This window comes from Apaloderma vittatum, unplaced genomic scaffold (genome assembly GCF_000703405.1).
Source record: "Apaloderma vittatum isolate BGI_N311 unplaced genomic scaffold, ASM70340v1 scaffold39099, whole genome shotgun sequence".
Taxonomy (NCBI): Eukaryota; Metazoa; Chordata; class Aves; order Trogoniformes; family Trogonidae; genus Apaloderma; species Apaloderma vittatum.
The window spans coordinates 3,631-16,933 of NW_009736485.1; the positions used below are offsets into that span (position 1 = coordinate 3,631).

Sequence of the window (13,303 nt, forward strand, 5' to 3'; positions counted from 1 at the left end):
CATTCTCAAGCACCCTTTTCACAGATCTATTTAAAACCGCACCTGCCAACCATATGCTTGAAAAAAGGCTCCAGCAGCGAAGACAGGAAATTCCAAATTCTTACCACAAATTAAATGTTGCCTGGTAATTACCAGGGACAAGAGGAGTGTGCTTGATGCAGTTATGGAATGATTAGTGAGTTTGGCAATAAATTTTGCTTCCTCAATCTGTCCATCGTTCCTCATAACGTTCCAGCCTTCTGTTCCCTGCTAAGTCTCAGTTTCACTCCCCAAGTTTTATAATGCTGAACACAATATATATTATTAAAATCTATAGTGTAAATAATAGTGTCAAATACTGAATAAATAATATAAATAGTAGTATTGAAATTTGTACTAAATGGCCCACCAGGGTGGGTGGCTGACCTCCTGCTTGCTCCAAAGGGAAGTGGGGCTGCAGGTAGATCCCATATCTCTAAGCCACTTACAGTGTCTCCCTCCTGTTTGGAAAATAAGAAAAGGCTATCGGGGGCAGTCAGAGAAAAACCCAAACCTAAAATCTGAATGATTTCTCCTCAAGTCATCTGAAAGCCGTTGTCGGACCTGCTGTGTCTCCAGGCTGAACGTCGTCTCTGTTTCCTTGCAGGCGTCTTTCCCAGGGAACCTACACTTAGTGATGGTTCTTCGTCCCACGGGGTTCTTCCAGCGCACCTTCACCGACATCGGATTTCGGTTCAGTCAGGAGGATTTTCTGCTCAAGTTGCCGGTACGCGCCCATGGAGGTGTCATGCCCGTGCACCTCGGGCCAGGGGGTGACCCTGTCTCACTCCACAGGCACCTGTGTGAAGAGTAACCACAGTGTCTCTGCCAGAAATGCCCCACCAAATCTCTCTCCACCAATCTCTCCTGTAGTGGTTTTTTTTTCAGGTCCCTTACACAAAATTTGCTCCGAGTGGAGCATGGCTGTGGTGGCGGGTGGTGGGCTTCTCAGCTGCCTGCTTCTGCGGAGGATAAAAGCGCACTTGGGAATTTGTTTCATGTCTGCCAAGTCAAAAGATGGGTCTAGTGAAGCTTTTGCTCTGAATCCCAGCCGTAGTTGCTGTTTTCATCTCAGTGTAAACTCCGTAACAACACCTGAAAGGACATTGTAGAGAGGTTGTTGCTGGTCTCTTCTCATGGGTAATGGGTAGTAGAACCAGAGGGAATGGCCACAAGCTGCAACAGGGTAGATTTAGGCAGGATGTTAGGAAAAAAATTTTCAAAGCAAGAGTAATCAGGCACTGGAACAGGCTGCCCAGGGAGGTGGTTGAGTCACATTCCCTGGAGGTGTTTAAAGCTCATTTAGATGTGGTGTTGGGGGAGATGGGTTAGGATATGGTTTAGGTTTAGGTGTGGACTCTGTAGAGTAGGGTTATAGGTTGGACTTGGTGATCCGAAGGGTCTTTCCCAACCTGAATGTTTCTATGATTCCATGATTCTGTTTCTAACAGAATCACAGAATCTATGAAAATACCTTTTAAGATCGAGTCCAGCCATTGATCTAGCAATGCCAAGTTCACCACTAGACCATGTCCCTGAGCACCCCATCTACACATCTTTTAAATATTCCCTGGGCAGCCTGTTCCAGTGCTTAACAATGCTTTTGGTGAAGAAATTCATGTTGGTATTTGTTTATGAAGCAACAATTGAAATGGTTTTTTGTTCTCAAGTCAATGTTTCCAAGACTTCTAAAGCCACCTTGATTATAGGACATAAGGAGAATAATTAAGAGAAGAAAAGTACATTTATAGAATCTAAGATTGATGCAATTACAAAAAAGTAGAATTTTCACAAACTTTTAATTTTTCACTCTAAAATGGTTGTCATTTGCATGGCTTTGAAAATTCATGTCTTATCCCAGGGCAGATTAAGAAACATGAAAATTCGTGAGTATATATTTATGTGAAATTGGCCTGTGCTTCATAACTTATGAAAATGCATGTATTATTTCTGGATTACTGGTCGTCCCTAGCGAAATCCTGCATTACTTTTGCTTTCAGCTCTGTTCTGCAGTCAGATACTGCAGCATCTTGCTGTGCTTTGCATTTAAAGAGTAAAGCACCTGAGAGATCAGTGTTGGCTTGCAAAATGCATCAAATAAATAAAATTTTGTCAGGTGAAAGCCACGTTAAGCCATAACCCTAAGAAGAAAGCCACGCTGGAGAACCAAACTCAACAGAGCAAACTCAGTTTTTAGATACAGGAAGAACTTGTAGGCTTGGTGCGTGTATGACTTGGGTAGAGGCGATGATCAGCTGACTGAGAGTGTTGCTCTGTTGGTAGGTTGTGATGCTGAGCTCGGTCAGCGACCTCCTGACGTACATCGATGAGCAGCAATTAACCCCGGAGTTCGGAGGCACCCTGGAGTACTGCCACAGCGAGTGGGTCATCTTCAGGACTGTACGTACCGGGGCTCAGCGCTGGGCTCTCGGATGTTTGGGATCGATTGAGGGAGGTTTTCCATAAGGCAGTGAGCAGTGGGTGGCTGAAAGTAACCCCTGAAGCCAACTACAACTTCCCTCGATCAGATTTGCAAAGGAGTCAAGTGATGTTGGGCACTCGATGGATTTATAAGGGAACTGGATGATTAACTCCCTCAGTCTCCTTTTGAAACTGGTCCCAAGAGATCTGTCTTCCTTAGTCTTTATTAAGATTCCCTTAATGGTAGATACAAAATAGGCTTTTTTTTTTCTTTTTAAATGATGGTTCCTTAATGTGATGCATATCACAAATGTGTTTGGGAACCAGGGCAGCGAGACTGCTCTCTGTGTACTGACTGAAGGCAGAGAATTCAGGAAATTTACCCTTTTTTTTTTTTTTTTTGGCAATTTTCCTTTAATACTGCCAAGAATCTGGCATTTAATCACAGGCAAAGCTGTGCCTTGCCATGTGTTTCTATGATTCCTGTATGCTCTTAGTTTTTGCTGGGACTTTTGCCTCCCAGATCAATGGCAGGTTGGACTCTTGGTTACCTTCCCACCACATCAAAGCACTAAGAAGAAGTGCCCCAGACATCCTGGTGCCCCTTGTCCTGCAATATCATCCTCACCAGCAAATGTGTAGCTTAGTGTCAAGACAAAAGCACAAGACATCATAGCTGGAATAACTCAAGCTGTTGCTCATGCCCTTAACTTTGTGCCAGATTACACTGATGCGCTGCCAAATTAAGGAATTTTTCGAATCTTTGGCTCTTAGTTTTGTTCTTTTGCCTGATGCGTTAAAGCGATAATGGCATAGCTTTCACACTTGTAGACAAAAATGACAAAATGAGTGACAAATGTTATTCTAAGAACAGAGTAGTTTCTAGATCATAGCTGCCTGCAGTAGATAAGTGTTGATGGGAGAAACCTCTCTCAAAATTCTTTTGTAGTGTGCTTATAAAACATTTCCTGAAATTTCTACAGAAGGTACACACTGGTTAAAGAAAATACAAATGCAATCGGTTACATTTGAGTTTATTGCCCTGTTCTCAAAAGTGGCGGCAGAGCTGTGATTGGGGCTGGGAGAGCCCCACCTCGCCCCGTGGTGGGGGACCTGCCTGGTGTCCAGAGCTCCCGCTGGCTCTCTGGGATGTGCTGGGGAGGAACCAACTGCACTCATTTCCATCCCACTTGTCTCCGGCTTGTCTCCGACACGCTGCCTAGCTCCCTCCCTTGTCCCCTTGGTGAAGCTGCAGATGATGTGGCTGTGGTGCCAGGCTGCCTTGTAACCCGCCATTTGGGCTTGCAAAGCTGGAAACATCCATAACCAAGAAGCCAGATACATCTCCAAAGCTCTGCTGCCTGGAGATTGTTCCCAGCATGGGTTACAAGTGGAAGAGAATAACAGAAGAGGAGTTACAGGGATTTGTGACATGGGTCCTACAGTGGCTTCTGTTATACTATGTGGTAGGAAAAAATCTCAGAGTGCACAAAAACAGGCAGCAGAAAACAAGGTATGTCCACTGCTATCCTAATTTAAGTGCCTGCTATGGATTCAGACTGCACTGAAAGCCACCTGCCATGTATTGGGGGCCACTGGCTAATGCTCCCCAGCACACATCAGCTCCGTGGGGCCGTCCCACCCTCCTCTGGGAGCAAGGCTGGGCTCCCCTGCAGATCTCTGCCTGGGCTCTTCACCAGTACTCTTGCTGAGCTAAGTCCCAAGCTGATTGCAGTTATCTTCTCCCACCAGGCAATAGAGAGTTTTGCACTAACCGTGAAGGAAATTGCACAGATGTTACAGTCCTTTGGCACGGAGCTGGCAGAGACCGAGCTACCGGACGACATGTACTCGATTGAGCGCATCCTGGCCCTGCGCACGGAGAAGTACTACCAGCTCAAGGTACGTCTGGCAGCGGCTCTGCCCTGTGTTTCCAGCCCATTTGCACAGCGAGATGGGATTTCCAGGAGTTTGCTGCTTGTTTGCATGGTGCCCACTCCTTCTTCCCTCCCATGCGCGTGTATGTGTTGACAGACAAAATAGAACGCGGCATGACTGTTTCTGTGCGTTACCCTTGCATTTGCCATCCGCTTGAGTGAATTACCCTGCCAGCATCCAGCAAACTGTCTCAGCCGCCACCTCCTCGCAGCTGCAGAAGTTGGTGTTTGCGGGGTGCTCCTCTGTGGGCTTTGCAGGTCCTGCCGGCTGCTCCGGGAGGCTTTGTCACCTGCGTGTTCGCGCCCCCGATGCGGTTCCATCTCGAGCTTCACCCCCATGGCTGGAAGAAGCTGCCCCAAAGATGGGCAGCAGATCTGGAGGGGTGGGTTATCCCTGGATCACCCCTCCTGCTGCAGCTTCCCTGGGGGAAGGTTCTGTGCAGGGTACAGAGCAGTCGTGTTGTCTTTGTGTGAGCCTTCATATTTCATCTCAAATATTGATTTTATTTTTTTTTCAACTAGTTGTGATTGTGATTACTATAATTCCAGGAGGTATTGGAAGCTTTAGTGCAGGCACCTGCTGCTGCTGCATCAAACTGTTGTCTTTGCTGCTCCTGCATCTTTTTGGGGGCAGCACAGACCTGTGCACAAACCCTCGCTTCAGAAGCAGTTCCCATGTTAGGAGCTGTGCTGGGCAGCTGAAGAATGAGCTCCTTTGCTTTCTGACAGGATTCGTTTATATAAATCGAAGAAGAGGATCTATTTTCATTTATAATCATTTGTCATTCACATGACAGCGAGTTTCCAGAAGGCTGCCTCTAAGAAATAGGCAAAATGACATCCAAAGTGTGCTGTGTGTAGGCATAAACGTATGTGTGTGTGCGTGTAGCAAGTATCATTATAGATACTGCCAACGTTCCTTTATTACTTCTTTGAAAACCAAGAGAGCTGTGGTGTGAAACAGCAGCTACATATATTGCAATATGACTTACTGACTTAAACTTCAGGCTTGCAGCCAAAGTGCAGGGAGCAAATATTGGCTACACGATGTAGTCCTGTATATAAACCTGTCAGTCACACACGTTTTCCTCTGCAGAGAAGTAAAACATGTCCTGTGTTTTAATTTGTGTAGAAAGCACAACAGGACTCAGTGCAAGTTGTTTTTAGTGCCTCGTCTACTAATTTCAAATATCAAAACCACTCGTTGGCTTTTGACTGAGGTGAAGTCCGTTGGCTTTTTTTTTCTTTTGTTCCTTCTAAGACCATGAGAGGTGAAAGCAGATGAGAAACTGCACGGATTGTGGTGACAGCAAGACATGGGATCCTTGTCTCTCATGACAACCCCAAGATCAGTACAGGTGATTCCTGAATTTAGATAATGAGTCAATCAGAGTAATTTGTGTAGCTGCAATACTGAACAGAAGCTGGTTGCAAACACAATGAAAAAATGATAGAAAATAATTAAATAGAGTAGCCAAGGAACTAACCTTTTCGATACCCTGAATGGGAAAAAATCAAGTTAACACCTGTCTGACAGTCGGGCTACTTTGTCGTACATATAACGAAGGGCTTTGAATCCAAAGGGGAGCTCGGGGCTCTGCAGAGCGAGATGTAAGAGGATGAAGTAAGAGCCACCTGTGGTGTGAGGCATGCTGCATAATTCCTCCTCCCTTTTGAGTCTCCTGGATGTGATAGTACCAAAAGGAGACGGGGTTTTTGCTTTGCTGTCATCTTCTGTGATGTTTTAGTGGTAGGGATGCAAATGGGTGTGTGGGAGAGGAGGAGCTCCTGCAGCCGTGCCATCCTGCTCCTGGGCTGCTGCCCCCAAGGTGCTGTTACGTTTAGGTTGCTGTGAGTTATCTGGGGCAGGCAGACGTTCAATCAAGTCTGTGCTTTCTGAATCTTCTCCCTAAAGTGGTTTTGCCGTTGTTTCTCTTGCAATAGAAATCTGGCCATCTCCTGGGATGAGATCCTAGTCCTCCAGGAGGTGGCTCTCCAACGGAGCCATGCACAGGTCTCTCCTTCAGGTTTTCTCCCAGCTCAGTTCATAAGCCAGATCTCATTTCTCCTTCCTTCTCACCTCTGTGTTTGGTCATTTTTTTTTGAAAACACTTGAGTAAATGCACTTGTTGGCTTTGGGGCTGAGCCCAACACAGCACAAAGCACCTGAGCTGATGCTAATGAACACCCTGAGGGACTGAATGTTCTCGAAGCTGAGGTTGAACTGAAAGTGCTGACTTGCCTCTGTTCTAGTAAGTGGTGCCCCATGGTCTCAGCCCCAGCTTTGTCCCACCATGGGATGTTCTTCCTACAACCTCCTGTGATGACCTTGATGGGGAAGCACAGCCTCCAAGCTGCAGAAACACTTCCTTGAACACGTGAACCTAAAGGTGTGACACAAGCGCATCTGCTCACCGAGAGAGAGATCTGTGGTAGTGCCGTCCTCCTGCCTCTTGAACAGTTTTGTGGCCCGATGGTTTCAGGTGTGATGGTTTCCACCCAGCCTGGTGACCAGCCCATGGTTCAGCCTCCTCCAGCTCCAGAGGCTTAACCCCATGTTGAGGGGGCTAAAACATCTGCTGGGAGTCCTTTGCTGTGATGGATGCTGGTGCTTCATTTCATATGGGGAAACTGAGGCAGGAGAAACACGGGATGACTTACCCTTACCTCACAAAAAGTAGCCTGAATCAGAAATGTTTTGCTTTACACAGGAAGATATTACAGCAGTCACGAAAGAGGGAAACTTGCTTCTGAGCAGTTTTGAAGAGCCTGACTCCGGGGAATGCAATCAGGACCAGCACCGCGAGAGGCCTGGGGACTGGGAGACCGTGAATCGGTGAGTGTGCCATGATCCGAATTTGCCTGACATTTTGAGTGGAAACATTCAAGTTATTAAAGCGTAGATATGTTGTTTAGGTCACCCATTAAAATGTTTAGGTCACCTATACCAGAGTTTTGCACCAGACCCATCAAATTCTGTGAAATGGCTTTGACCTGCTCTGATTTTTAGCCCTTGCTGATACGATGAGGCTGTGGAGCAGGTGCAGGGTTCTCCCATGCCAGGCTCCCAGGTGTTATTCCAATAAGTGGTGATAGCAACCACTGCTTCACACAGGTGCTGTCATCTGCAGCGGTGATTTCATTAGAATTCTCCCTGAGATCCTCACAAGTCGCATGTATACGTCCGTTGTCTTCTCCTGAGAGCTTAGGTCTAGAAGACCTGAACACGTGATCTCTTGTCCTCTTATTTGCAAATTGTTCCAATCCTGTCCTTTTTCTTTTGTGCTCGAGGTTACTTGGTCAGCTGCGTGAGATGGAGACTGCTTTTGATGGCTTCTGGGAAAAACATCAGCTAAAAATGGAGCAATATTTACAACTGTGGAAGTTTGAGCAAAGTTTTCAAGAGGTATGACCAGATGCACTTTTCTGGCAGAATGAAGAGTTGGAGGTGAAAAGTAGAGGAGAGAAGTTTTTATGCTTTTTATTTTAAGAACGTTTAATTTATGCTGCTGTTCCTTGATTCTGGCAGGGCCAGCTAGCCTGGGGAGACCACTGTGCTTCCTCATTCAGAGCTAATCTAGGTATCACTGCCCTGCAGTGGCATAGATTTTGCTGATGGAGGCATCTTTGAATTTAGAAATTAGTTCTTGGACATTAGCTTTATTATTGGATTTAGAAGCCTTAGCTAAAGCGTGATGAACTGCGGTCGGAGAATGATTTTCTGCCTGTGCCTTGTATCCTTTTGCAACAGTCTTCTTCTTTGTGTCTAGGTCAAGAATGCCATTGAATTTTTAATGGGTCAGCAAGCAGAGGTGCCCGACACTGGTGACAGTGCCCCCCAAGTAAAGCAGAGGCTCAAGGACTTGGGTCATTTCGATGGTATGGCTCAGGTGAGATAATCTTTCACCAAAAGAGGCATTAATGAAACACAAGAGGTTCTGTGTTGGTGACAGGAGGTGTTTTCTGAAATGTCCTGAATCTGGTATAATTCGTTGGTAAGCGGCTGCGCAAAAGGATTGATTTCATGTCTCTGCTCTGCGCAGAGCAACGCTGTGATCACTCTGAAAGCCAGGAATGGGGTATTTAATTATCATAGTTAAAATAAATTGCTGAGCCACCATGAAAATCCAGAACAGATAAATGTCTGAACACAGGGGAGGCGTGGGAGTTAATGAGCTGGAAGAAGAATTATTTATATGTAAAGAGCTTTAGCAGTGCTAAGAGGCAGAGAGTTGTTACCAGGCACATGGAGAGGCAAAAAAGTTGCTAACTTGACATGTCTGTGATTTGAACATAACATATGGATGAAGACTTAAGAAGTGGAGGGGAAAGAAGAGTGGAGAGATGATTCACAGGAGCCCAGCTAAGGGTGTGACTTCTGTAAGGGGATGTGCTTGGCAAATGGGCCAGAGTCAGGGGAGCCGTCCTGAGGGACCTGGGCACAATGTCCAGAGGCTTCTTTGCAAATAAGGGCCCTAGGGGAAAGACCTGGAGCTTTTTGGCCATTTGGAAGAAATGTTCGTGGAGAGAGGGAGGAGGGACAAAAGGCCAAGCAGACTGGGTGCAGCAGGGAAGCAGCCCCAGCGGAAAGCCAACCCTGCAGAAGTTGTAACCGTTGCGCTGACCAAGGCGTGCAGGCAGGATAGTGTGTTCTTTGCATCGAGCTTTGCTGCACAGGGCCTGGTTTGTTTTCACCATGACCCTTAACTGCTCAAACTCCCTTTCATGCTTATGAACACAGTCCATAAGCTAGAGATCAGCTGCTTTTTTTTTTTTTGAGTGCAGCTTCTTGAGACAGCAGCAATGCTTTGGCAGCAGCCATTGCTTAGTTTGGTGAAATACTGTTTTCTTCTCCATCCTCTTTGTGGATAGCAGAAGTTTTTTTTCCCAGATGATGGGTGCCATTTTATCCTGCATAAGCCACCCATTCTGGTTACTCCTCATGGCAGTCACCTCTCTGTGTACCTGAGATCTGGTAAGATGAGAAAGTGTGTGTTGTTATATGTGGATATTTTGGCATGATTTCAGTAAGTGTGCAATCCGTTCTCTGCCTTTCACTGAAGGATCTGATAGGGAAGGCTCAGGTGGTGATACTACACGGACACCAGCTAGCAGCAAATCATCACTACGCCCTCAACTTAATCTGCCAGCAATGCAATGAGCTGCGGCACCATTCTGATGTCTTGTCTGATGAGATCAAAAGGAAGCAGATGCGACTGCAGAAGACCTTGGATCTTCATACCCGCCTTCAGCAGGTACAGTTCAGAGACTCAGTGCCCTGAGAAGTAGGTAGGTAGCTTCTCCGTGGGGTTAGACTGTCCACTTCTTAGCTGGAAGCATTTGAAATTTGCAGCTTTGCTTCAGCAGTTGGTGGGAGGAGAGTGTTCCCCAGAGGCTGGAGGAATGCTTCACCCCTCACTTAGCTGGTTAAGGTAGCAAACAGGTATCTGCTGGTGCTGTGAATAGTCAGCAGAAAGCGGTGGGCATCTCAAGCTCCGATGTCTAGCTGCTGCTGTCGATTGTGCTTTCATGCTGCACCCACATATTAACTGACTTTCGAGGTTTTCGTACCCGGTGCAACAGAGGTAATGCTTTCAGATAAACTCCAGTCCTGTTTTCTCACCGGCTTATTAAGACTGAACACAGTTGACTGTAAAATAAGGCAACAGATTGGAAGATAGGCGCAGCTGCTGTGTGCTAGGGTGGAAGTGGAGTCATGTGGCTCCAACGCTCTTTGATATCTTAATCAGCATCAAAAATTCATTTAGGGAAATTCACGCTAATTAGGCCAGAAGGCACACGACTGTAATATGCTTGAGGCTATTAAGAGAAACAACCAAGTTTGACCCTCTTCCACTTCACTGTTTCGGGGGATTAGGGAACTTGTTTTTTCTCTCTGCGTGGACTCCTCTGTGGGGATGGACCATTCCTCAGCAGCCTCTCAGCTGCGGGGCAGCGTCCTCTCCTGGGCTCCTCGCAGTCCTGGTTGGTGCTGGTGGTCTCGCCCACGGGCTCTGCTGGAGCACACCATGAGCCTGCTCCCCACGGCCACCCTTCATGTTCACAGCGCTGGAGGTTCTCTGTCGTTCTTGGCTGCAGCATCTCCTCCCGCCTGTGGACACCGCAGTGTGTGAGTGCCTGGCATTCAGCTGTGTGTGTCAAATGTCCAACTTTAAACTGCAATTTAAAATCCTTTTTTTAAAATATTTTTTTTAAAACATGATTATTTTAAACCGTGATTTAAAACGTGATTATTTTGATAATTCCTCACAGTTCAGGTCTGCGCTGAGACGAGCATTTATCTCAAGAAACCTGCGTGTCTCTTTGTAAACTGTCTAGTGTTCCCTTCAGCTTCCTGAGTTGGATGAATAAAGGTCTGCTTATCATTTGGTTCAGCTATGCACTAAATAGTGCTTCCATGCCTGTTATACCACTGGTTTTATCTAGGTACAAGTGGGAGCACAACTTGGCTGGGTATGTTGAGGACTGCAGTCGCCTTCCAGAAAAAATGTGGCCTTTCTACTCACCAAAATGCAGTAGCTGCTGAGGTCTTTAGGAGTACTAGTTAGCTCCAGACTGAAAATACAGATCTGGTAGATGATATTCCTGGTGGGCACCTGGATGCAATAGGGGTGCCGCTGACGGTCTCACTCCCTGCGTTGCCCCGTGCTGTCACCAGGCTCTGCAGTGCTGTGACGAAGGTGCCTACCTGCTCGCCAACCAGCAAATGGATAAGTGCCAGTCTAAGGAAGGCGCTCAGAAAGCTCTCCAGGACATAGAAAGATTTCTTGAAAGCTCTTCAGCCTACTTAAACTACGATCCCCAAGCCCTGCACTACGATTTTGAGTCCGTCTTAACATCTGAACTGAAGGTAAGCAACCCCTCCAGTCCCTTGTTACACAGGTGAGAAGCAAGATGGGGCTGAGTTGCGGCGTTGTTAGCTCTATAGTCCTCTGGTTTGGGTCAAAGCGTCAAATACGGGTAGTTATATGATAACAGGAGTCCTTTTCATTCTCTGCAGTGCCAGATACAGTCAGTGCAAGTCAAGCTTGAAAATGTCCGAAGCATGTTTGAGAACCGGCAGTCTTGCTTCAAGAAGCTCTTGGATAAACATGTGCGGCCTGTCCAGTTAGTAGCCCCTCGGCCAGAAAATCCACCGAGATCAAAATCACCATTATTCTCTCCTAAACATGGTAAAACATTTTCAGTTTTTGGTATTTTCAGATTATAATTTTGCTTTGAGACAGGAAAAGTAAGGCTGAGGATGGTTTTCAGAAGCAGCTAAACCTTGCTGGCTGGTAGGGATTTGTTGTGTAATGCTAAAAATGTATGAGATGATTTATTATCTCTCCCCTTTTTGTGTCCAGATGCCCATACCTCTCTGAAGAGTCGGGCTGCTTGCTTGGTATTTACTGTTGCTTCCTACTCAGTGAAAAAAGAGAGCTGTAAAACAGCGCAGAACTTCCAGTTCTGCTTTACTGGCATCCTACTGGGCTGAAAACTGGTGAATTAGTACTACAGGGAAAAAGGGGAAGGTTTATAAATTCATTAGCATAGCTATTCTCTGTGGCTCTCTTGAGCTGGAACTGACATAAAGCTAGACTGATGTTTGCGAAGGAGCTTGGAGAAATGAGGAGCTCAAATCTTATGAACAGAAATGAGCTGGATGCTTAACTCCCTTTGATTCCTTGAGGATGTCTTTCTTAAATCCCAATTGTAGAATAATTAATGCCCATAACGGTACAAATTCTGGTTGTACTGAGGTCGCTGAATGCTCTGCCCTGATTTCGTTAATGGGATGTGGCACAATGTTAGCTTTAAATGATAACATTAAGACTTTCATCCTTGGCAGCCCTGTTTATGTCAGAATTAAGAAGTATTCCAGAGTAACAGGCATGTTTTTCAAAGAAAGGACATGCTGAGTTATGTGGGAAAATTAAATTCAGTGATCTGACTTCATGGAGCAGTTAAACATTTGTGTTTTGACACAAAATTTTTATGGTGAATTAACAAATATTGGTTATGTTGAATTGCAGCGGGTGTCATACAAACGGTAAAAGTGGCTCCAGGTCAGGAGGCCATGTGTTGCCTGATCTAGTTGAGAGGCGTCCCTGCCCATGACAGAGAGGGTGGATTAGATGATCTCTGAGGTCCCTTCCAGCCAGGGCCATTCTATGATTCTATGATTCTGTAATTCTATGACTGATGAAAACAGCCGGGCTGGTGGAGGGCTGGGAAAGGAGCAGGGAGGGGAATTAAGCTGCTCAAGATGCAGGCTAGTGCAGCAAATAAATCCCAAATTTCCACTTTCCAGTCTGATGCCACCTTCACAAGACCACACCGCCCTCCGAACCCCTTTCCTCAGTCAAGAAAAAAGCTCCGAGTCTCTTTTCTCTGTTTTAATAAATGTAGCTTTCCCAGCTTTCTAGAAGCAGGAAAATCTAAAGGAGGAGTTGTTGACTCAGGGGTTAGGGGTAGATGCGTGGCCACCTCCGTGGGATGCTGTGAGACCGTGACCCATGAGCTGGACAGATTTCATGCCCTTACGGGGTGCGTGCTGTGCTGGCACAGGCACTCAGTTGCCGGCAGAGCAGAGGTGTCCTCCATTAACCCTCTGGCTTGAAGAGAGGGTCGAGCACGTTGAAATGAGCATAGCCAGCGAGTGGGGCAAGACAAAAGGCTCCTTTTTGTGTAGATGGTGCCAAGAGAGCTTTTTAATAAGGCCCCTGTTTGACACAAAGCACCAGAACGCTGCAGGCGGGCTGGTGTGATGCGCGGTGTCAGAGACGCGTGCTGGGCTCTGCCGGGGTGGGTGGCTCTTGTGGTGTGGATGGAGACCAAAGCACCTCCGAGCACACTGCTTTGTCCTCTTTTCCTTTTTCTTCCTTTTGTTTCCCCCCCACTTCTTTTTCTGTCTGAGGCCAGAC

The 13,303-nt window shown here is 46.4% G+C and overlaps 1 protein-coding gene across 1 annotated transcript; it reads left to right on the plus strand.

Moving 5' to 3' along the window:
• Positions 1–597: 597 nt before the first annotated feature.
• On the plus strand, positions 598–11,569 carry LOC104279640 (proto-oncogene DBL-like; the record flags this gene model as incomplete). Its single annotated transcript, XM_009876980.1, has 9 exons — positions 598–745; positions 2,302–2,418; positions 4,192–4,341; positions 7,088–7,212; positions 7,668–7,782; positions 8,147–8,266; positions 9,440–9,631; positions 11,056–11,247; positions 11,398–11,569. Coding segments are annotated over 9 exons (1,331 nt in total), but the record flags the coding sequence as incomplete, so codon positions are not given.
• Positions 11,570–13,303: the final 1,734 nt, after the last annotated feature.